At 51.5% G+C, this 21727-nt stretch overlaps 3 protein-coding genes and 1 long non-coding RNA gene across 10 annotated transcripts; 1 reads left to right on the plus strand and 3 right to left on the minus strand.

Moving 5' to 3' along the window:
* Positions 1–63: 63 nt before the first annotated feature.
* On the minus strand, positions 64–12111 carry Xab2 (XPA binding protein 2). Of its 2 annotated transcripts, NM_139109.2 has the most exon segments (19): positions 65–195; positions 279–388; positions 512–641; positions 856–1027; positions 1119–1241; positions 1400–1590; positions 1695–1857; positions 3055–3168; positions 3266–3397; positions 3479–3610; positions 3697–3816; positions 3903–4054; positions 4332–4476; positions 6165–6329; positions 6423–6557; positions 7991–8188; positions 8474–8597; positions 8896–9044; positions 11972–12068. In NM_139109.2, coding segments are annotated over 19 exon segments (2568 nt in total). In that variant the 5' UTR covers positions 12023–12068; the 3' UTR covers positions 65–133.
* An 86-nt stretch (positions 12112–12197) lies between these two features.
* Pet100 (PET100 cytochrome c oxidase chaperone) lies at positions 12198–14930 on the plus strand. 2 transcript variants are annotated; one of them, NM_001195245.1, is made up of 4 exons: positions 12301–12354; positions 13100–13186; positions 13355–13387; positions 13900–14930. In NM_001195245.1, the coding sequence occupies exons 1-4, from the start codon at positions 12328–12330 to the stop codon at positions 13981–13983; spliced, it is 231 nt and encodes a 76-aa protein (NP_001182174.1). In that variant the 5' UTR covers positions 12301–12327; the 3' UTR covers positions 13984–14930. The 2 variants fall into 2 exon arrangements, with proteins under 2 accessions (XP_038945693.1, NP_001182174.1); XM_039089765.2 differs by lacking the exon at positions 13355–13387 and having other exon boundaries at positions 12198–12354; positions 13900–14047.
* Pcp2 (Purkinje cell protein 2) lies at positions 14049–16045 on the minus strand. Of its 2 annotated transcripts, none has more exons than NM_001107116.1 (4): positions 15767–15802; positions 15551–15665; positions 15264–15388; positions 14049–14233 (listed from the first exon to the last, which is right to left on the minus strand). In NM_001107116.1, exons 1-4 carry the CDS (start codon positions 15767–15769, stop codon positions 14114–14116), a joined length of 363 nt encoding a protein of 120 aa, NP_001100586.1. In that variant the 5' UTR covers positions 15770–15802; the 3' UTR covers positions 14049–14113. The 2 variants fall into 2 exon arrangements, with proteins under 2 accessions (NP_001100586.1, XP_008767175.1); XM_008768953.4 differs by lacking the exon at positions 15767–15802 and adding an exon at positions 15976–16045 and having other exon boundaries at positions 14050–14233.
* A 2887-nt stretch (positions 16046–18932) lies between these two features.
* LOC103690858 (uncharacterized) lies at positions 18933–21725 on the minus strand. Of its 4 annotated transcripts, none has more exons than XR_005491755.2 (3): positions 21200–21710; positions 19397–19654; positions 18933–19125 (listed from the first exon to the last, which is right to left on the minus strand). It is a non-coding gene; the product is annotated as an uncharacterized LOC103690858 (long non-coding RNA). The 4 variants fall into 4 exon arrangements; XR_010056440.1 differs by lacking the exon at positions 21200–21710 and adding an exon at positions 20102–20184 and having other exon boundaries at positions 19456–19654; XR_595208.4 differs by having other exon boundaries at positions 18934–19125; positions 19456–19654; positions 21200–21725.
* Between the last annotated feature and the right edge of the window lie 2 nt (positions 21726–21727).

Genomic DNA, 21727 nt, shown 5'->3' on the forward strand with positions numbered 1-21727 from the left:
GGCAGCTCTAAGCTAGCATGCCCTGAGGCACCTGGGCAGGCGGCAGGAAGGTTGAGACAGTGATGTACAAAGAGGGGTTGTATTAGAGGGAGAGTTATGGGGGAGAGACCATGGAGGGGAAAGTGTGGAGGCTTCAGTCTTCCTTTAGGCTCCCGAACACAGCAGCTGGCACACTCTGCTGTTCCAGTCGGACTTCTGTGGGGGAAAGTAAGGTCAAGGTGGGGGTGGGATGGGGAGGCCCATCTGCTTTAACCCTGGCCCTGGGGCTGGCCACTGACCATTGGGTTCCAGGTCCATCTCGTCCTCGTCCTCGTCCTCGCCCAGCTGGATTTCCTCAGGGTTGGCCTGCTGAGCCAGCTCTGCCAATTCCTCCCTGGATGCATCACTCCTGGGGTTTGGAGAGGGAAGGTGGTGGCTGTCAGCTGCTTCAGTGGACCCCTCCTGCCTCCAGCAGCTTCTCTGGAACACCCCTTTCCTAAGAAGGACTGGTCCACCCCGCTCCTGCCCTCACCTCACAAAGAAGATCTTGCTCTGGGCCCTGGGGGGCTGGTCCCGCTCTGCCTCGGCCGCTAGCTGTTCTGCTCTCTGTTCCAGCAACTTCATGTCATCCATGCCGCTCTGCCCGGGAGCCAGGTCAGACACTGGGGGTGCGGGGCAGGCAGGGAGGGAAGGTCAGCGTCAGACCACAGGCCCTCTGCAAGGCACATCAGACCAGCCCCAGCCATTCTCAGGATTGGTTCCAAATGCTGGCAGAGCTAGGAGGCCTAGGCCGGGCAGTGAGTGCTCCGGGACAGGGCAGACACACTGCTCCGCGTGGCCTAGCCATCATAGGAAGGGAAGGCTACAGAAGCTCACCCGTGCCCGTGGCACTGCCCGACACCTTGAGCATCTGCGAAGCCATGAAGTTGACCTGAGTGTTGTACGTGGCCTGCACACTCCGCCGTATCCTCAGCATCTCCCTGATGGTGTCCTCGTTGCCGTGCCGGACCTCAAAGTCCTTCCACGTTTGCCAGAATGCCCCAGTTGTCTGTGGTGGGATGCAGCACATCAGTGAGCCAGGTGCTTGGTACAGCATCCCCACTGCCCACCCTCCCCCCGCGACACTGGGCACACCCTACCCGGGGATCACAGATCTGGGAGCAGAAGCTGTAGATAGCCCGGGCACGGTCGATCTCGCCGAGCTTGCACTCCATGTCTGCAAACCTCAGGCACATCTCACGGGCATGCTCATCAGACAGCACCTGGCACCATGGGGCAGGGGGAGCAGGGTTAAGGGAAAGGGGTCCCAGTACCTGGCTTCAGGACAGCCTTCTGCCACTCATCCCATGCAGGCAGGCTTTCTGGGATCCTCCTGCCTGCATGGACCCCAACCCCATACCAGGTCACTGGTGGTGGGTACCTCAATGGCCTTCTGGTAGATGCCGCGAGTGTGGGTGACACCGTAGATCTCAGCAGCCCGCTTGATGTAGATGTTAAACATGTCGTACTGCTGGGCTGGCTCCACTGCCCTGGTAGCACGGTCATACACAGCCATGGCATGGCGGGCAAGGCCCCACTCCTCCTCCAGCTGTGCGTAAAGCAGGTATAAAGCTGCCCATGATACAAGGGTCCAGTTAGCAGTGCAGAGCTCAACCGTGCTGCTCATCCCTTCTTATGATGTCCCCATGTCCCAGGACAGCCCGCAGCCTCCTCACTCTTGGCATATTTTGGTGGGCAGCCATCTAGTGCCTGCTCAAAGAGATCCCGTGCACGCTCCAGCTTGCGGCCCCCGTAGCGGGAGATGAATTTGGTCAGGTAGGTGCTCCAGATGTCGGAAACATTGGGCCACTTGAACAGCGAGATGCCACGCTCATATGCCTGTTTCCAAGGAAGCCATGGGTTAGCATCCAGATGCCTTGGCTCATGTCTCCATGAGCTTGCCCAGGACCCCTTCTTTGCCCAGCCCTCCATCATGGCACATGTAAGTATGTCAGTCACTGGTTCCCTCTGCCAACAACAAGGACCTAAGGCAGGGGAGCAGGGACTTTCTGCAGTCTGATACCTCACGGACGAGGTCGCTCCTAAGCTCTACAGACACACTCGTACTCCCGGACAGAAGGACTAGGAACACATGGACAGACGCAACCTCCCTACCTGTGTATCTGCCTATGGCCACCACAGACACAGAAATACCCACGGCCACACTGACTGACCCACACCCCATCACCTGAACAGAAACCAAGGGGAGCTGCACATACGGCTCCCACACTTGCTCCATTTCACCCAAGGACTTGGAGGACACAGAGCTGGCTATGGGAGAGGTACCCGTCTTCCACAGCATTCGCCTGCGGAGGCCCTCATGTCCACTGCCTTACCATGCAAGCACTTATTTTGGAAACGAGGAAAAGGACTTAAAATGACCTGGTTAGTGTAGGCCCAACCAGACACAACTGGTGGCTTTACAAGAGATTAAAGTCGAGACGTTGCTCAGTGGTACGAGCTTTCTCCTGCTTTGAATGCCCAAAAGTTCTGGTTCCACGTTTACACTGCCAAAGGAAAAGCCATTTCCCCGTGACAGTCACTGCTGTCAGCCTAACAGGATCTAGGACAACCTAAGGCAGACTTCAGCTATGTCTGCAAAGGGTTATGTTTCTCACATTACTACAGCAGAGACCATCTTAAATGGGGGTGGGCACCATCTCGTGGGGCGGGATCCTAGACTACCGAAGAAGGAGAAAATGAGCCAGTTCCCCACACTCATCCTCCTGTGCTCCCGACTGCAGACGCAGCGCAGAGGCCACACATTGTTCCTGTTGCCATGCCATGCCCACCTCAGTGGACGATGTCCTCTGTGAGCCCGAGTCAGAATAAACTCTTCTCCCTTAACCGCTCCTGTCAGACATTTGGATCCAACAACGAGAACTATACAAGTCCCAACCCTGTGGTCCCCATGGACCTAAACACCATGTACACACAGTGACAGTGAGAGGACACTGAGACAAGTGGACACCTGTAGACCATGGAGGAAGTGCCTTACTGTGCCCTGGCCTTGCGCACCCTTAGGGCTTGCCTCACCTTGAAGCTCTCCTCAAAGTACTTGTGCTCCTCCAGAAACATGGCATAGTTAATGACAATCTGTGGTGTGGCTATGCGCAGGTCCAGGATTCGGTCATACACTGCCTTGGTTGACTGTAGGAACAAACAGGTCAGGCTGAGAACCCGCTCCCCTCACCCCTGCCCGTGGGCTGAGAACCAGCTCCCCTCACTCCTGCCCGTGGCAGCTGACCTGGAAAGTGCCCAAGCTTTCCTCCAGGTCGGCAAGCATGGACCACACCTTCAGCGACTTGTATACACGGTTCTGCACAGGCTCTGAACCATCGAAGTACTCAGCCCGGCGGGCAGGCAAAGCTGTCGCTTTCTGTGGAAAGACAGTGACAGAGGCACTGAGGGGCTGTCCTGGGCCCCATTTCACAGCCCTGGCCGGTCTTCACAAACTTACCCGAAGCAGCTTTAATGCCTCATCGTAATTCTCATGCCGGAGCTCCAGCTCCCCGCACTGGCACCACACACTTGCCAGGTCGTCCACCTGCTTGAAGTTCACCTTGGTGGCCTTCTCTAGGATGACACGAGCCTGTGGCAATGGCAGAGACGAGGTGAGGCCCTGCCACTTGGCCCCCAGTCCCCTGGTGAAATGCGATGTGCACACGGCACACTCACATCGTCCAGCTGTCCGTTGTCTTCATAAAACTTGGCAAATGCAACCCACAGGGTGTGAGGCTTGCCCGTGGCTTTGAAGGGGTCTACTGTCTGCACGGCCTCTGTGTAGGTGTTGATAATCTAGAGCAGGAAGGTCACACAGTGAGGGCAGGGCAGGCATGGCAACTCTACGGGGCAGGGGAGGGTGGGTTCGGGACATCACACACCTCCCGAGGGCGGCCCTGATGCAGGGCTACACGCTTGTGCCACTCGTGGACGTGGTGTGGGTTCTGGCGCAGAAGGACACTGTTGAGAAGCAGGGGCCGCCGGCTTATGAGCTGCTCAAAGCGGGCCAGGCGCAGCTCCAGATCCACATCATCTAGGAGTCAAATATGTTCATGAAGCCAGGGAGACTGGAGGTGATGGCATTGTCTACTTCTGTCCTAAACTTCCTTCCCTCCAAGCCCAGTGTTGTAGACCTAAAGAGCCACCATGGACCTAGCACCTGCCCTCCTGCCATGACTGTATGCAATTAAGACTACTCTAGGATATCTAGGCCCCAGTGCCCATCCCACCTCTCCTTGACAGGCTGCTCCACACCAGTGGCTAGGAACTCAACCCTCTCCTCCCAAGCCCACAGTCCACACTGCACGCACCCTCCTCCTCACGCCCCAGTTCAGAGGCAGTCTCCATCTTCGCTGCAATCATGCTCTCCTCGAATTGGGCATAGCTGTCAAACACCTGGGTGAAGTCCCGCACGGTCATCACAGTGCGGATGGCTTCCTCATACACATCCCGAGCCTGTGGGGTTCAGATATGGTGTGAGGAAAAGTACAGAGGAGAGGCACGAGAGCCCACCCACACACCCACTGCCAGCATCCATGGGCTGACCCATGCCCTGCACTGCCTGCCAGCCTGAAGCACCGAATCAGGAGTCAAGGGAGACACCTCCGTCAGAACTGGCCCCCGAGAGGGAACAGGTGGGCAGCAAGACCCAGCTCCCCCCACAGAACCCTAAGCTCGGCCTGCTGTGAAGCCATTTCTCCCTAATTCCAACTTCCCGTTCTGGAGGGAGAGGGAGGCTCCGAAGGCTCAGAAAGTAAATGAAACGCAAGAGTCCCAAGCCCCTCCCCGAGTTACATAAACTCTAACAACTGCTGAACAGGGGACTCTCCAACCAACCCCTAAGGCCCAGCCTGTCAGGAAGGAGGGTCCAAGGACGCAGCTTTTGTGAACTGTCTCCCAGCTGCGGTGGGTTTTCACTGGGGCAGCTACTCTGAGTCATTCCGTGTTCCTCTAATTAGCCCTCACCCGTGTTCATGTACGGAAGCCCAATAAGTCCACAGGTTGCTATGTGCACACATTTAGAAAATGAAATAAGTCACCTATCTGTGAAGAGACATCTGTTCCTGTCTCACCCGAGAATGTCACATAACACAGCCTGTCTCCTCCAACGGCTGCCTGACCCCTTCGCGAGCTTGTGTTCTCTAGACTCTCTCCGTCCCTACCTCGCTACCCCATGTCTTCAGCAGGCACTAGGTCAACGGGCTCTGTGAGCTGCTGTTCTCTTGCTGGAGCCTCTTGCCTCGCCCAGCCCAGCACTGCAAATCCCATTCCCCTGACATCAGTCACTCCAGGCCTCCTCCCCAGTTTCCATAGACCATAGTAGCCCCAGTTTAGTCCTATAGAGATTCTCAGAGTCCCATCCAACCCCTGTTCCCAGCATGTTTCTAGACAGCAAGATGGAAGGACAGACAGTCAATACAATCTGAGGGGAATTTTTTCACATCAGGCACCTGGTGAGTACCCTGCCAATGTTCCTGCACCAGTTCCTTACAGGTAAGAAGTGGCACATCCTGGGGTTGGGGATTTAGCTCAGTGGTAGAGCGCTTGCCTAGGAAGCGCAAGGCCCTGGGTTCGGTCCCCAGCTCCGAAAAAAAGAACCAAAAAAAAAAAAAAAAGTAGTGGCACATCCTCATTTTGCAAACAGGGACATTTGGCGACATCTGCGAGGGCAGTCTGGTGGAGACATCTGTCACTCACTGAGTGCTAGAGCTGATCCAGCTGATCGGACTGGGAAGGTGGCTGTCCTCTTCCTGTCCTCACTGCCCCACGTACAGCTCTCCCAAAGCTGCATGCTACGGCACTGAGTCAGTAGAAAAGGACCACCTTCCCTGAATGGAGAAGCTTGGTTTGGGTTACGGGTAAGTGAGCGGCTGCACTCCTCCAAACAAGCTCTCAAACAGGACGTTCAAGCCAGCAAGTTCCCAGGCTACGCAGCAGGATAGGATGTGAGAGGACCAGACAGAGTCAGCCTGTCCCGAAGGTTCCCGTCTACAGGGCTACTGTGCCCGTCATCACTACTTGGGTGGCAAATGTGTGCGTGTGTGATGTGTCACACACAGCGTATCTGCGCTTCTGTCCTGCCCGTGCACTCTGTGTGTCCTCCTGAGACTCACCTTACAGCTGAGGTCTAGGCACCCACGTACCTTTTCAAAGTGGCCACTGCGGATATAGTAGTCTGCCAGGGAGCACCATAGCTTGCCCAGCTGGTCGGTGAAGCGGGTGAGCCCACCACGGATTATGGCATCCACATTGAGAGACTGTACCTTGTCTGGATTCTGGGAGATAAGGTCACACAGCTCGTGCCACAGCTGCAGGATACAGGGTATGGGGGACATCTCAGTCTTGGTCCAAGAGGGAAGATACCTCTCACCCACCCAGTCTCCATTTTCTGGGGAACCCACCTGGTAGTTGGATTTACCAGCCTTGGACACAAAGCGCTCGTCATTCACCACTGTGGCCAGGCGCTGTGCAGCCTCGTCTAGCCGGTCACTGGACTTGAGGTACTCGATGTACTCCTCAGCACTCTCAGGACTCAGCTGGAGAACACCCACCCCACTCAAGGTGACGGGAGATGCAGGACATGCAGTCTCTCTTCTAAGTTGCTATAGTCACCGCCCCCGCACCCCCTCACACACAGCCAGCCCCGTTAACCCAGCCTCAGTGCTATGGTGGTCCAGCCTGAAGCCAATACTCCAGCCTTGAGCCTCACTGGTCTGGCCTTGGTTCCTTTGGGTCAGTCTTGATACCATGTGCCTCGCGTGGCTACAGAACTTATGATGGTTAGTGTTAACTGTCAACTTGACAGACTCTAGAATCACTTCTGAGATGAACTTAGCGTATGTGTAGGAGAGATTATCTAGATTCTGTTAACTTACATGAGGAGACTGTTAATTATGAATGGGACCATTTCCTGGGCAGTCTTCTGTGTAAAGACGCGTGTGTGAATAGCTGTTTATTGAGCATGGAGTCACAGCTGTTTCAAACTTCTATTGCCTTCTCTTCTAGATGACTGTACCCCTAAACTGTGAGCCGACATAAGCCCGCTCCCTTAGACTGTCTCAGGGTGGTTTGTTACAGCAAGAGGAAGAGAAACCAAGCCAGTAATCTAGTCTGGACCTTCAGTCTCGGTCCTGAGTGGTCCACCCTTGGCCCTTCCTTTAGCCTTGTCACCTCCCCAACCCCAACACTGTCCAATGCAAGTTCTAGGCAGTCCAACTTAGACACTGATGGTCAGGGAAGGACCTGCTGCTGTCACAAACTGCCACCCAAGCAGCACCATGCTAAGAAATTTCCCATAACTGACATCACTGCCATGAACACACAATGTTCTGCCTGCAATTCCCGCCTCTTACTATGGCTGTGGTTTTATTCTATTTCACATAGTTAGGTCATGCATGTGCTTACCCTGGACTGAAATCCTGTGCAGGACATCTTATGCATGGTGTACCTAGCTCTCATCTCTATGCCCACTGTCACATGGATATAAGCTAAAAGCTAATTACCTGAAAACTGGAGATAATAAATTACCCGGCTTGGGAGTTAGCTCAGGGTATAAAGCATTTGCCTTGCAAGCATGGGGACTGGAGTTTGGATCCATTAAACTCACATAAACACTGAGTAACTGTGGCAGCACTGGAAAAGGGGATCTGTGGGGCTAGCTAGAACTGGCTAAATCTAGTCTGGATTCCCTAAAAGATCTTGCCTCAATAGAGTAATCAAGGAAGACACCCAGTGTCAACTTTGGACTTCCACATACACGGGTGCACAGGCGCCTGTGCGCACGCACGCACGCACGCGCACACACACACGCACACACGCACACGCACGCACGCGCACACACACACACACACAGAAAGAGACCATGACTAAACTGTACATGTTCACTGGAGCCTCTTCCTCAGCCTATTCATTGCACGCAGGCCCTTACCCATGAGCCGCGCTTGGAAGCCAACCCAGAACTGGTGCTCACCTTGAGGAAGCGACGGTAGCCTCGCACAGCAGTCTCAGGCAGCGGGTGAGAGCGCAGGAAACGCAGATACAGGGGCCAGATGCGAGAGTGCTGGGTGATGGGCAGTGCCCTGAGGGCGCGGTCAAAGGTGCGGCGGGTGTGTGTGACTCGGCCCTGGTCCATGAGGAACTGGCAATAGTCTAACCATAGACGTGGCATCTGAAATAAAGAAGGGTGATAGGTCTGGGCCACAGGCTCCGTGGCTTCCTTCCGCTTCATATCTAGGGCACAAGAGCAGCAGGGAGGCAACGACCTGCCACCCAGGCTCTGTGACCAGGCTCTGTAAATAAGCCCAGGAGATTCATTAGTTTCCCCAAGCCCATGGAACACTTTGGTTTTGTTGGAGCACTGTGAGGAAGGGGTGGATGCCTGCTTACATCTCACTGGGGAAATAGTTCCCAGGAGTGCGCTCGCTCGCCCGCACACCCCTCTCCAGATCCCCACCTTGTGCATGAACACGAAGGCCCTCTCATGGCAGTTGTTGACATCTTCATAGGCAGGGTCAGTCACACAGCGATGTTTCACCTGCGCCCGGCGTGCCTTCAGATAGCGGTACCAGAGTTTGTAGCTAAAGAGCAGGAAAGACAGATAAGACGGGTTATGGAACCCCAGAGCCCTGTTTTGTCCCAGAGGCTACCGTGGTGAAAAGGGGGACTGAGGAAGGGCAAGAGATCTCACAGGGAAGTAAAAGACTCGGACATGAGGGTAGGTGTGACCGCTCAGGGGCTGTGCTTCAGTAGAGGAGTACACAGCGTTCCCCTGGCCGCACTGGCACTTGTGTTGTGACTGGATGTGGAGGGATGGGAGCTGGTGAGCGGGGTAGCGCAGGGAGGGCCATTCGTACCTGCAGGCAGGGCCATTCGTACCTGCAGGGAAGCAGTTTCAGTGCCCGCTCGTACAACTGATTGAGTCGGGGTTTGGGGGCCCCCTGTTTGAACTCGATGTAGCGGAGCCAGCATTTGACAGAGAACTGGTTCCTCATGATTTCTTCCTCATAGGGAAGGTCTTCTTCCTCCTGCCAGGGTCAGGGGAGGGGAGAAGAGGAGCAGCCTGTCTTAGTCTCGGTGGGGTCACACCCCATACTGGGGCTCCTAAGAAATCCCATGCCCTTTCAAAAGGCAGTGGTGCAAGCCTACACTCCTGTCACTTAGCGACAAAAAGGACTCAAAGAATAAAACAGATGGGAGGAAGGTTGGTAAGATGCCCTGTGGGTAGCAGCGCCTGCCACAGAGACTGAGGGCCCGAGTTTACGGTAGGAGAGAATCAACTCCTTAAATTGTCCTCCACTTTCCACATGCACATGGTGGCAGGCACACGACTTAACTCTTACACATATTAAAATTAAAAGCAAACAAACAAATAGAAGTAGAAAGATGGCTCAGTCGGTATGCACAAGCATGGTCACCTGAGTTCAGATCTCTGACACTCATGAAAATGCCAGGCAGAGCAGAATGTATCTGTAAATCCCAATGCTGGGCAAACAGAAATAGGTAAACCCCTAGAGCTCATTGGCTGGCCAGTGGGCCTCAAGTTCACTGAGAAGGCTTTGTCTCAAAGTAAGATGGGGAGCGACTGAAAATCAGCAGATGTCTATTTCCCCTCAAACACACACAAGCCATGCACTTACACACACATTCTACCTAAACAAAACAGGGCTGGAGACATGGCTCAGCAGTTAAGCGTGTGTACTGCTCTTGCAGGGGACTTGAACTCAGTTCCCTGCACTCATGCCAGGCAGCTCGTAACTACCTCTAACTCCAGACTCTGGCCTGTGTGGATTCTCGTGCACATACTTACACAAAGACGCACACATAAACATGATTTTAAAAATACATCTTTAACGAGCAAGCAGACGCAACACAACAAAGTCCCAGGCATATGATTCCTCCCTATGCTCGCTATGCCTTTGGAGAACAAAAAAACCAAAAAAACAAAACAACAACAACAAAAAAAACCACAACAACAACAACAACAACAAAAAAAAAACCCCAAAAACCAAAACAAAACCCTTTCACACAGGCTGCCGAAGAACACCAGGAAACACAGATATTTACATTATGACTCATAACAGTAGCAAAATTACAGTTATGAAGTAGCAATGAAAAGGACTTTATGGTTGGGGTCACTCCACACGACGAACTGTGTTGAAGGGTGTTGCATTAGGAAGGGTGAGAACTACTGTGCTACAGTGTTAGTTCAGACCTTCGACCCTCAGCACCCAACCGCCCACACAGACCTCTTAGTGGCTAATGAGACCTCTGCCCAGATACCAGTTTTGCCCAGTAAATCCCACTCCCTGGCCCCAATTCTCACCCTCTAAAAAGTTTTGACAATTTCAAACATACATACAGGGAGTATGGAATATTTTCACCATCCATTATTCTCTACTATGCCCTCCCATAATCCCTAGACTCTCACAACAAGAGAGCACAGGTCCAGGTCCCAGGTCACTGCCATAAACAGCCAGTTAGGTCCAGGCATAACACACTTCTTCCCAGACATCAGGCTTTTGATCTCTCTTGCTTACACCATCCTCACCAGACCTATCTTCATACCAGGCCCACATAATAACATTTTAAAATTTTGTTTTGTTGTACTTGGGTCTCACTATTTGCTCCAGCTGTCCTGGAATTCACTATGTATATTCACACTGGCCTTGAATTCACAGAGATCCACCTGCTTCTGTCTCCCAAGTTCTGGGATCAAAAACATTCACTACCACACCCAACCCAAAGTTTTAAAGTTTTTATTTTTTTTTCCAGCCTCCTCTCAGGAGACAGATATGTAATATCCATGAGTTGGTGGGCAGTCTGATCTCCAGCAAGTTCCAGGCCAGCCAGGGCCACATACTGAGATACTATCTCAAACAAAGACTATTTTTTTTCTGTGTGTACACATCTGTGCTGGAGCAGGGCTTTAATCCCAGTGCTCAGGATGAGGCAGGCAGATCTCTGAGTTCCAGGCCAGCTTGGTTTACAGAGTCCAAGGTCAGCCAGGGCTACACAGAGAAACCCTGTCTTGAAAGCAAAGCATTCGTGTATGCACACACAGGAGCAGATGCAGTTGGAGGCCAGAAGTCCTCCTCAATTGCTTTGTGCTTTAGGGTCTCTCACTGGCATTGCATGTAGGGTTCTGAACTGAGGTCCCATGCTTGTAAAGCAAGCACTTTAATTAACTGAACCACCTCCTCCGACCAAGGTGACTAGGTAACTAAGTCTTTACTTTAAGTCACCTACTTCGTCAAACTTCTGGCCCATCAGGATCTCACTAGTCTGTACTTGAGCTTAGCTCTGCCTCAGAACTTGCAAGCTAAAGGGTTTATTATCAGGAGGTGGTGGTGGGGTGTGTGTGTGTGTGTGTGTGTGTGTTCACGTGCCCGCATGCGCAGGTACTGATCAATCACAGAGTGCTTGCCTAGCATACACAAGACCCTTGGTTAAATCCCGGTAACTCAAAAACACACAGGAGGGTTATGGCCTTAACTCTTAACTCTACGAACGTGGCTTAAACATGAAACCTCTATTTCAGCCACCGTTATTTTCACGTTTTTAGGTGAAATCCCAGTGGCTATCCACACCACTAGTCTTTTCTTCATACTTCAAGGTTCTTGTAGCCCCAGACATCAACCTGTTATCTAGAATCCAGAACTCTAATCTGGTCACTGTGCCTATCAAAATCCATGTCGTTTCCATTCCCCTACTGGCCTCACTTCTTTCGGCCCGAGATGTCAAAACCTTAACCTCAACAGCAGCTCCTCACTCAAGCCAAGAAGGATCCGGTTCTTTATTCCCGGCCTGATTAGTGTTTTGACATGTTGCCCCATAAGGGCCTAGTCTGGTCTGGGGCCTAGTCCCCTCCCCCGAGAGCCAGACTCCAATCCTATAAGGGATCCAGCTTCGGATCTTCCCTCGGGAACCACCCTTCACCTCGCTGCAGACTTACAAAAACAAGATCCGGCCGCTCGGGACGCGGAACTCGCGCCATCACCACCATCTTCCTGGCTCTCCAGGTACAGATGAGAGTCGTGCTCTAGTGGCGTCACTCACAGAATGACCGCCCTCTCCGAGACAGACCCGTTTTTTATTGGCTGCACCTCACTTTGACAGCACGGCCTGCTCTATTAAATTTTGTATAGTTAAGGTTGTGACCGGAAGTCACTGGGCGCCGAAAGATGACGTCGCAGCGCGAGTTATTGACCACTCAGCTTCAGTGTCTGCTCTTGAGAAGCACCAATGAAATTTTGTGATGCTGGAGAGTCGTCTTTGGGCGGAAATAGCTTCGTAAAACCGAAGAGCGACATGGGGGTGAAACTGGAGGTGTTTCGGGTCAGTGAGCTTTGGGGGTTGGACATCTGGACCCAGGATCTTACAGAAATTGAAAATAGATCTTGGAAGTGAAAGAAACGCAGAGGGGGTGGGCGTCCTACAGAGAAAATGTCTGAGACTTGTATTGGAACCCCAGCAGAAGGAGCACTAGATATGGGGGCTTAGAATGAAGAGTCTGGGTTTGGTCTGAGGAAGCATCTCAGACTTGGGTGAGCTGAAGAGGGTGTTTCAAGGAAGGGAGGCTTCGGATCCAGAGTTGGATTTCCAGAAGGAGAGCCTAGGGTTCATAATGGAACTCAGATAGGCAGATTCCTAGATTTAAGAGAATATATTTGAAAAATGAGGTCCCTCTGTGTGAAATGCTACAGGCGGGTATCAGATTGGGAGGTAATAACGTCTCAAGGATATGTCTTTGTAGCAGGAGTCCTTGGACTGTTCTCGCTCTTCCTTTCCCTCTCTTCTACCCCTTTGTGCACGTGTGTGTGTGTGTGTGTGTATGGGTGTGCGCGCGCGCGTGGGAGGCTTGAACAGAACTACTACTACGAATAAAACCTGCTTGATCATGAGACTAGTCTTTACGTTCAGGTTTCTGTTCTCCTGGTAGGATTTCTGGGGTTCCCAGAGAGCCCCTGAGGCTGAGCTCCTGACCTGTGTAGGAGGATAGATCTGTCTTTTGGGCTTCCCAGCAATCTCCCTGTGTTCCGATGGTGACTTCTGGGCTCTGCCCATACACCTTTTTTTACAGATGTCACTCTACCTCACTTTCCCCGTGGTAATGTTCTGGATCTCCAATCAGGCTGAGTGGTTCGAGGACTATGTTGTCCAGCGCAAGGTGGGTATCAAGAAAGTGTTGGCTGGATAATTCCTGGGGGAAAGGAGGGTGTGAGGCCCTAACTTGCTATTGGGGTCCATTGTCTGCCTCCCATGAGCCAACCCTGTTCTGGATGTGGGGCTCTGGATTCTCCTGCCTTATGTTCTCACCTGTGACTTTGTTCCACAGAGGGAGCTGTGGCCACGAGAGAAAGAGGGCCAGGTCAGTAACCTGTTCTCCCTAAGGGACTGGGTCACTTTATCCCAAATGAAGATTTCACCCTCAGCCCTAGATAGGGAAGTGGAAGTGGAAGGAGTAGGAGTTCCAGACTAGCCTGGGACCTTGTCTCCGTAAAAGTTTCTTGCCGTTTGTGATGGTATATACCCATGATCACAGGAGAGGTAGCCGTAAATCCAGCATTCTAGCACTCAGGAGATGGATGCAGGAGGATGGGGAGGATTCTGGCTGTTCTGTGCCACACAGTGAGCTCAAGGCTAGCCTGTAGTATATGAGACCCCATCTTAAAAAGAGGGGGAGGGCACAAATGGTTTCGTAAATGACCTTTTCCCTGAGGGATAAAGCTGAACTCACGTGTGTATGGTGGTTGTGATTGGCGTGGGGTCCCTAGTGTGAATACTGGACTCTAAAGCCAAAGGGAGGGTAACGTGAGTAAGTCCAGGCCCAGAGGCCTATACCCCTCCTTCCTTTCCATCACACCCCTCTCCCCATTCCAGCGCCAGGAGCTAGAGGAATTTAAACAGAAGATCCGGAAGCAGAGGGAAGAAAGACTTCTTCAAGCTGCCCAGCAGAGCTCCTGAGACCTTCAGTTCCTCAAGTTCCAGACACCCCCCCCCCCCAGGAAATAACACACACTGAACTCTCTGTCGCTAGTGCCAAGTATTTTATTACTTTCAGGGGCCAGTGGGAGGCCCAGGGTGGCTGGAACTCTCAGGGAGCTTGTGTCTGGGGCTGGGGGCTACTGTTCCTGCGGAAGCTGAGAGCAGCAGGGTCCTGCGGGCTGAGCAGGGGTTGAGGGCTGAGTGTCCCGGGTCGTTTCTGCATTCCATCCTGTGGATGAAGAAGGGTCAGACGGTGGGAGGGGACCACGGAAAGTGCAAGTCAGGGGCACCTCCAAACAACATGTCTTTACGTCTGCCAATCAGGGTGGTCGTGAGTACTCAGGAAACAGAGGCAGGAGGATTTTCTCGAGTTTGAAGCCACCCTGGTCTACATACTAAAACAGATGTTGGGCGCTGAGAATATAGCTCAGTCATTGCAATTCTTGCTGTGCTCGTTTGAAGATCTCATTTGGATCCTGGGAGGCCAGGTGTGGCTTCAGGCACTTGTAATCCCAGTGCTTAGGACGGAGAGTCAGGAGGGTCCCTAGGGCTTCCTAGCTAGGGAACCTGATCTGCCTGGTGAGTTCCAGGGCAGTGGAGGATCCCATCTCAAATAACAAGGTGATGACTCCCGAAGAACCTCTGGCTTCTACCTGCACGTGTACCCATCTGCACATGGACCTCTGAACGTGTCTGCCAGTGTACACAGACATAGGGCCAGGGCCGGGATTCAGTTAATAGGGACTGCATCAAAGTCCCGGATTCCATCCCTAACCACATAAATCACTCACAGTGGCTCGCACCTGTAATCCCAGAACCCAGGATGTACATGTTGGAAAAGTAGAAGTTTAAGGTCATCGTTGGCCAGCCAGAGCTCCATGAAACCCTGTCTCAGAAACAATAAAGTGGAACGCCCCCAAACAGAATCATGCTCTTCATTGATATATACGTGTGTACATTCATATGCCTTCCTCCCAGGGAGACTGCCTGTCTTCTCCCCGTGGCGTGGCCTCTCCCAAATATACAGATGCTGGAGCAAGAACTGTACTTTACAGTCACAGCTCTGACACTGTCGTAAGTCCTGCCTGACCTTAAGCCTGTGGCACTTTCTATCTCTATCTGGGCTCTCCCTTTTCAAAGCTCAAGACAGGTATAGAGATAGGATCCTGTCCTATCTGGCTACAGATGGAGCATAGATTTAGAGAGCTACACCAGCTACACCGGGACGTGTCTCCACGGGTTGTCTGGACATCACCTACCTTGGGACCAATAGGTTGGAAGCCAGGCAGGGAATTGACTGTTACACGCTGGTCATCCATGCGGCGGCCCTGGGTGTTGGCCAGCATATCCATGAGGTTGTCCATCTCTGGAGCAGGGCCACCCTCTGCTCAGAGCAGAGACAGGTGGGCATGAATACAGACCCCAAATGAGCTCCCCACCCCAAGCCCCAAGATCCACAAGGTACCAGAATCCCTACATTCCTGCCACATTTGCTTCTCAGACAACACACACACACACACACACCCCCCAATCATCCCCTGCTCACGGCTTTCTGGGGTCTGGCCTGGCTCAGCTTGCAAGGAACAGCGCTGTTCCTCCATCCGATCGCCCTGCACGTGGCTCAGCAGGTTGAAGAAGCCTTCCTGGTCAGGTGAACCTGCCTTAAGGACAGACAGGATTGATTTAGTTGGGTCTGTGCCTTCTCTGTCTTCCAGCCAGCTTCCACCTGAACCAGCACCTGCCTCCCCATCTCTGCTCTCACCATAGTCCTCACGGGTCTGCAGATTTTCTCTAAATGAAAGCCTGAGTCTCTTTCCCTGACCTGTCCCTGACTCCCCCAACCCCCTACCTCTCGGCCTGGGGCCCCTGCCTGCAGCACAATTTCACATGGTACTGCCTCTCGGGACAGTATTCCACCACTGTCCTAGATTGAGACCAGACTTGACTTGGTTTGGGGGTTGGGACACTTACCAGGGAAATGGGGCTCAGAAGTACCCCACTAAATCCTAGCACCTACTACCTCTTGGGGGACAGTACTAAGAATCTATTCATTTGCCCTGAGGAGGGGCTCTTATACCCTTCCTACCTAAACCCCCTATGTGTTATGGTAACTGGGTCAGGGGACCCCAGGGACTTGCTTGCTAATTAGATGTCCTATAAATGAATTAATCTTGTCAATTACAGGTGCTGAGACTTCAAAAAGCTACTTGTGGAGTCGACCAGAACCCTCTTACCTTGTCTTGAAGGTCTAAGCCTCTTTCTCCCTTTTCTTCTTCCTGATCCATTTTGTGTTTCTCCTATACTTTTCTCCTGGTTTCTGACAGGGCCCCCACACCTGAGAGGGCCTTTTAAAAGGCCAGGAGGTGGGGGGAGGGGGAGCATCCCCAAATCCCTAGCTCATACCCCATCTGCTCCCACCATTGCTTAAGCCCCAGAAAGATGATCTCTGGGTAATTGTTGATCCACACTGATGCTGAGTTGGGTATGGGTGTAGGGGGCAGGGCAGTCTAGGTTTGGACCTCACTAGACCCAGCCATGATCACAGGACCTTGAGGATTCTCAAGTGAGAAAAAGGCAGGGCAATGCTGAAAACCAACCAACATGAGAGTAGAACCTGCAGGATGTCCCACGCAAGGCATCCCATTTCTGTCTGTGAGTTCATCCACTGTAAGGCAGGTGACATTTGTGGGAGGATAGCCAAGGAAGAAGTTGGGGTCCAGGCCTCCTCCCCTAATCCCTGCCCTCACCACAGACACACCAGCCGACCTGGCTCCTGCTACTGACCACCTGTGAGGTCTTGCAGTGCCCCTAAGGCTACCCAGAAGGAGACTCCTGGACGCTCCTGTTTACCTGCCCCTCAAATGTCAGGTCGAGTTGCCTTCAGTCTCTCATTTCTGCATGGAGCAGGAAGCCCCTGACCATTTCATGGAAGAGCTGTGGCTTTCTGACCGTGCTCTGAGAGCCTGTTCCTATCTCTCAGGAGACCAGTAAGCTTCTTTTCCTGGGACAGAGAGGTAGTTCATAGGCTAAGAGCACTACCTGCCTTTCCAGAGTACCAGGTTTGATTCCCAGCACCCACATGGCAGCTCAGAACCATCTGTAACTTCAGTTCTAAGGATTATTGCTCTTTTCTGGCTTCTGTACAGACATACATACATACAGGTAAAACAGCCATACACATAAAATAAAACAAAATTTAAAAAAACATTTAATAAATAAAGTTAAAAAGGAACTTTTCTTTCACTTGGGGCAAGTGAGGTAGGGTTTGCGTAGGTTGTGTGTGTGTGTGTGTGTGTGTGTGTGTGTGTTTGTGTGTATGTGTATGTGTGTGTGTGTGCACATGTGGTGCGTGCATGCTCATGTGAAGACCAGAGGTCGACATCAGGTGTCTTTCTGTATTATTGCTCTCCAGCTTTATCTTTGAGACATGATCTGAAAAATTAGACCTCGAGCTCCTGGGTTGCTAGGCTGGCTGGGATCAAATGTCCTGACTTCAGAATTATTTTTATATCTATTTCTCAAATATGGATATTTTGCTTTTCAAATATGTGATGTGCTCATGAGATCAGAAGAGGGCATTTTCATCCCAGAGCCATGGATAACTAGCTGTGAGCCACCATGTAGGAGCCAGCAATTGAACCTGGGTTTTGTGGAAGAGAAGCCAATCAGTACTCTTAACCACTGAGCCCCCACCCCCACCCCTACTACCCACCTGTCTCCCTCCCTCCCTCTGTCCATCCCTCCTCCCCCCCCTCTCTACCTCTCTCCCTTCCTTTTTTGAGGTTTTTTTTTTTTTTTTTTTTTTTTTTTCCCCGGAGCTGGGGACCAAACCCAGGGCCTTGCACTTGCTAGGCAAGCGCTCTACCACTGAGCTAAATCCCCAACCCTGGCCCTTCCTTTCTTGAAATGTAGCCCTGACTGTCCTGGATCTCCTGGCATTGTTCTCAGGAACACTGTCCATTCTTTGAGACACACATTTGTAACCCCAGCACTCAGGAAGCTGAGTTAGGAAGATCGCAAGTTCAAGGCCAACTTGGACTCCATAGGAAGCTCCAGGTCAACCAGAGTTACATAAGGACACCCAGTCTCAAATAATCATGGGACCAAAACAGGAAATATATACCTAGCAGGTTAAGGGTTCTGTTTGCAGTTAGGAATAAGTTCCCGGGGTTGGGGATTTAGCTCAGTGGTAGAGCGCTTGCCTAGCAAGCGCAAAGCCCTGGGTTCAGTCCCCGGCTCCAAAAAAAGAACCAAAAAAAAAAAAAAAAAAAAAAAAAAGAATAAGTTCCCGTCTCTTAGACCTGATGTAAACTTTGAGTTTTTAAGACATACACTAAACCCGTGACACCATTCCAATGATGAATAAAGATGTTCATCCTTTTTATTCCTTTCCCGTCACTGTCTTTTCGGACAATGGATAATTTACAGGGACCAACCTCTTGCCCCTGCAAACACGTTATCTCTTCTATAAAAGGGAGAAGAGGCCAGCAGGGCTGCTCTCTAAAGTCCTGACGTGTGGAGAGGCAGCTGGTTGGCCAGTCCTGGGTGCACCCCAAATACAGCTTGCTTTAGTCAGACAGTTGTGGATTGGGTTTTCCTCCTCACAATTCTCAGGTCTAACATGACAACCAAGTGCGTTACGGCAATAGATGTAGAACACTTTAATATGCCGAAAGTTGTTACTTGATGTACTTTAGTGTCATGACACATATGGAGAGGCCAGCTTTCAGGACTCAGTTCTCTCTCCCAGCATGTAGTTTCCTGGGCTGAACTGAAGTTATCAGCCTTGGCAGAAAGTGCCTTTCCTGGACTAGCCGTTTCCCTGGCCCTGTGAATGACTTTTCAACAAAGCTGTCAAAGGAGAAAGGAGGAAGGGAAAGAAAGAAAGGAAGGTCCCTGTCTTAGTTAGGAGGAGGTACCACGACCATGCCAATTCTTTTTTTTAAACCTTTATTTATATTTGTGCATTGACATTTTGCCTACACATGTATCTTTCTGAAGGTGTCGGAATTCCTGGAGATAGAGTTGCAGGCTGTGGTGAGCTGACATGTGGGTTCTGGGAATTGAACCCAGTGCTCTTAACCACTGAGGAATCTCTCCAGCCCCTGACCATGGCAACTCCTATAACAGAAAATATTTAATTGGGTTTGACTCACAGTTTCAGAGGTTTAGTCCGTTATCATCATGGTGGGAACATGGCAGCAAGGAGGTGAGAGTTCTACATCTTGATCCTCAGCCAGCAGGAGACGACGTGCCACGCTGGCCATACCTTGAGCATATATGACCTCAAAGCCCACCTCCACAGAGACACTTCCACCAGCAAGGCCACACCTTCTAACAGTGTCACTTTGTGGACCAAGCATTCCAACACATGAATCTACGGGGGCCATACCTATTCAAACCACCAGAGGTCCCAAGTCCTACTTAGGGTGGCTGGCCGTCCTTGTTCACCTGTAACTTAGATCTCATGGGTTGGTCCTGTGGGTGCAGGTTTGTATTTTCAGTTCCTCAGAAGGCTACAGCAGGAGGATTACAAACCCAAGGCCAACCTGGTGATTCAGTGCGACCCCATTTCAAAGGAAAAGAAGACTGGAACGGTACCCCAACAGAGAGGCAGAACGTCTTTTCTCGGCATAAGTCTTGTCTTGACCTGAGACACCCATCAAAAAGAAATAGGTTAGTTTTGTCAGGTTCCAAATAAAATTCAGTGTTAAACCGGTGAGCTAGATGCCTATCAGCATGCCCAAGCACACGATAGCCTCCAAGCTTACTGAGTACCTGTAGCCTCTCTGTTTGTCTCTCTCCTGCCCCCTACCATAAACCTCTCCAGCTTAGGGGCTTCACTTCCCCCCTCCAGCTTTTGACTCCTATAGAACCCAGCCATTGGTTCTTCTCTGTTCTCCTGAGCAGTCTCGGCTCTCTTGGTCAGCATGTCCCCCTCTCTTCTCTTCCTCTTGCTCTTCCTGTCTCTCCTCTCACGGCCCAGTTCAGTCTACTGGGCATGTCTAATCTACTTTCTCTCCCTGCTCTGGACTCTTCTAGATGCCTCTGGATGTACTCTCCCCTGTATTTACAATCAAATTCTCCTCAACCACACCTTGGAGCAGGCAGGTCCTCATTTTCACTCTAGTTTGGCATACCTAAGAAGTCTGGCCACTGCCACTTTCTGCTCATGTCAGCCACTCCCCACTCCTGCTACCCACTTCCGGCTCATGTTGGGCACGTCCCACTCCTGCTCCTGTCAGCCACCCTCACATTTACCTGTAGCTTATCCTTCTTTATTTCACTTAGGATTGTTTGAGACATGGTATCACGTAGCCGAACCTGGCTATTCAGAAGCTACGTAGTCAAGGATGAACTTGAATTCCTGATCCTCCTTGCCTCTAGAAGTTGCTGTGATTACATGTGCAGAGCACTATGATTGTTTTATGTGGTGCTGGGTTGGAACCCAGAGCCTTGTGCGTAGTAGGCAAGGCTCGACCAACTGAGCTCCACTCCTAGCCCTACCTGGAAGACCTAAGCATTATCAAGAAATCAGTTCAGACGAGCAAACCCACATCCACAACTGTCACCCGTCGGATCTGAAACCTCACGTCTGTGATTGATACAGAGACTGTACCTTCTATATCACAGGGTGTCAGCTCCTCTCTAGAGAAACAGTGGAAGCAGGTCTCAAGATTCTGAGTTTAATTCGAATCGCCTACCGTATGTGTAAGTGTGTTTGATCTGTTTGTGTGTCCACACATGGATGCAATTGTCACCCTATGGGTGTGGTTCTTAGAGTCATAAAATTGTAACAGATAGCCGGAGTTGTAGCTCAGTGGTTAAGTACTTATTAAATACACGTGTGATCCTGAGTTTGATCCTCTGTCTGTCTGTCTCTGTCTGTCTGTCTGTCCTGTCTCTGTTTCTGTCTCTGTCTCTCTCTGACACACACACACACACACACACACACACACACACACACACACACACACACACACAGAGCCAGACGTACAAGTAGAAGGGGCGCTAGTTGGGAAGGGGAAAGGGATAATTGAGAATGGGCATTAGAGGGGAATGAGGGTGAATATGGTCAACATACTTTATATGCATGTATGAAAATGTCTTAGTGATACACATTACCATGTGTAATAATATATACTAATGAAAACGACTGAGAAGCATTCCTTCATGAACAGGCACAGATACGTACGTGGTCATAGTCCTCGAATCTAGGCTCCTGTTTCACCACGGGGCTCTTACAGAATGTTGACTGAGAGCAGACTGCACAGGCAAGGTGCCTAGTACATAGTGGAGTCTCCCGTGGACTCCCTCCTAAGTCTACCAAATGTCACCCAAGCTTGTACTACAGTCTTTGGCTCCCAGAAGGCAGTTGTAGAGTTCCAGATTTAGAAAGTCCCGCTGTCCTTTGAGTGGGCACACTATATCACAGACGGAAGCATTTCTGGACAAGGTGGTATTTGTAGCCGGGCAAGATGAATATTTTTACCGCTCTGCCATCGCGCTAGGCAAACTGATCCCAGTGTGTGCGAGCAAGGGAACAACTTAAGACTTCCATGAAGGATTCCTCGAGGGCGCACACAGACTGGCGACTGCCCGTTTGAGTCCCTGTCACTATGCCTTCCCCTGAAGTGGAACGAAGTGGTGCGTGCTGCTGGGACCGAACTTCCTAGAGGCGAGAACAGAGGACCCGGAGGCGGGACCAGGTGCGCAGGGGGGC

This window comes from Rattus norvegicus, chromosome 12 (assembly GCF_036323735.1).
Source record: "Rattus norvegicus strain BN/NHsdMcwi chromosome 12, GRCr8, whole genome shotgun sequence".
Classification (NCBI taxonomy): domain Eukaryota; kingdom Metazoa; phylum Chordata; class Mammalia; order Rodentia; family Muridae; genus Rattus; species Rattus norvegicus.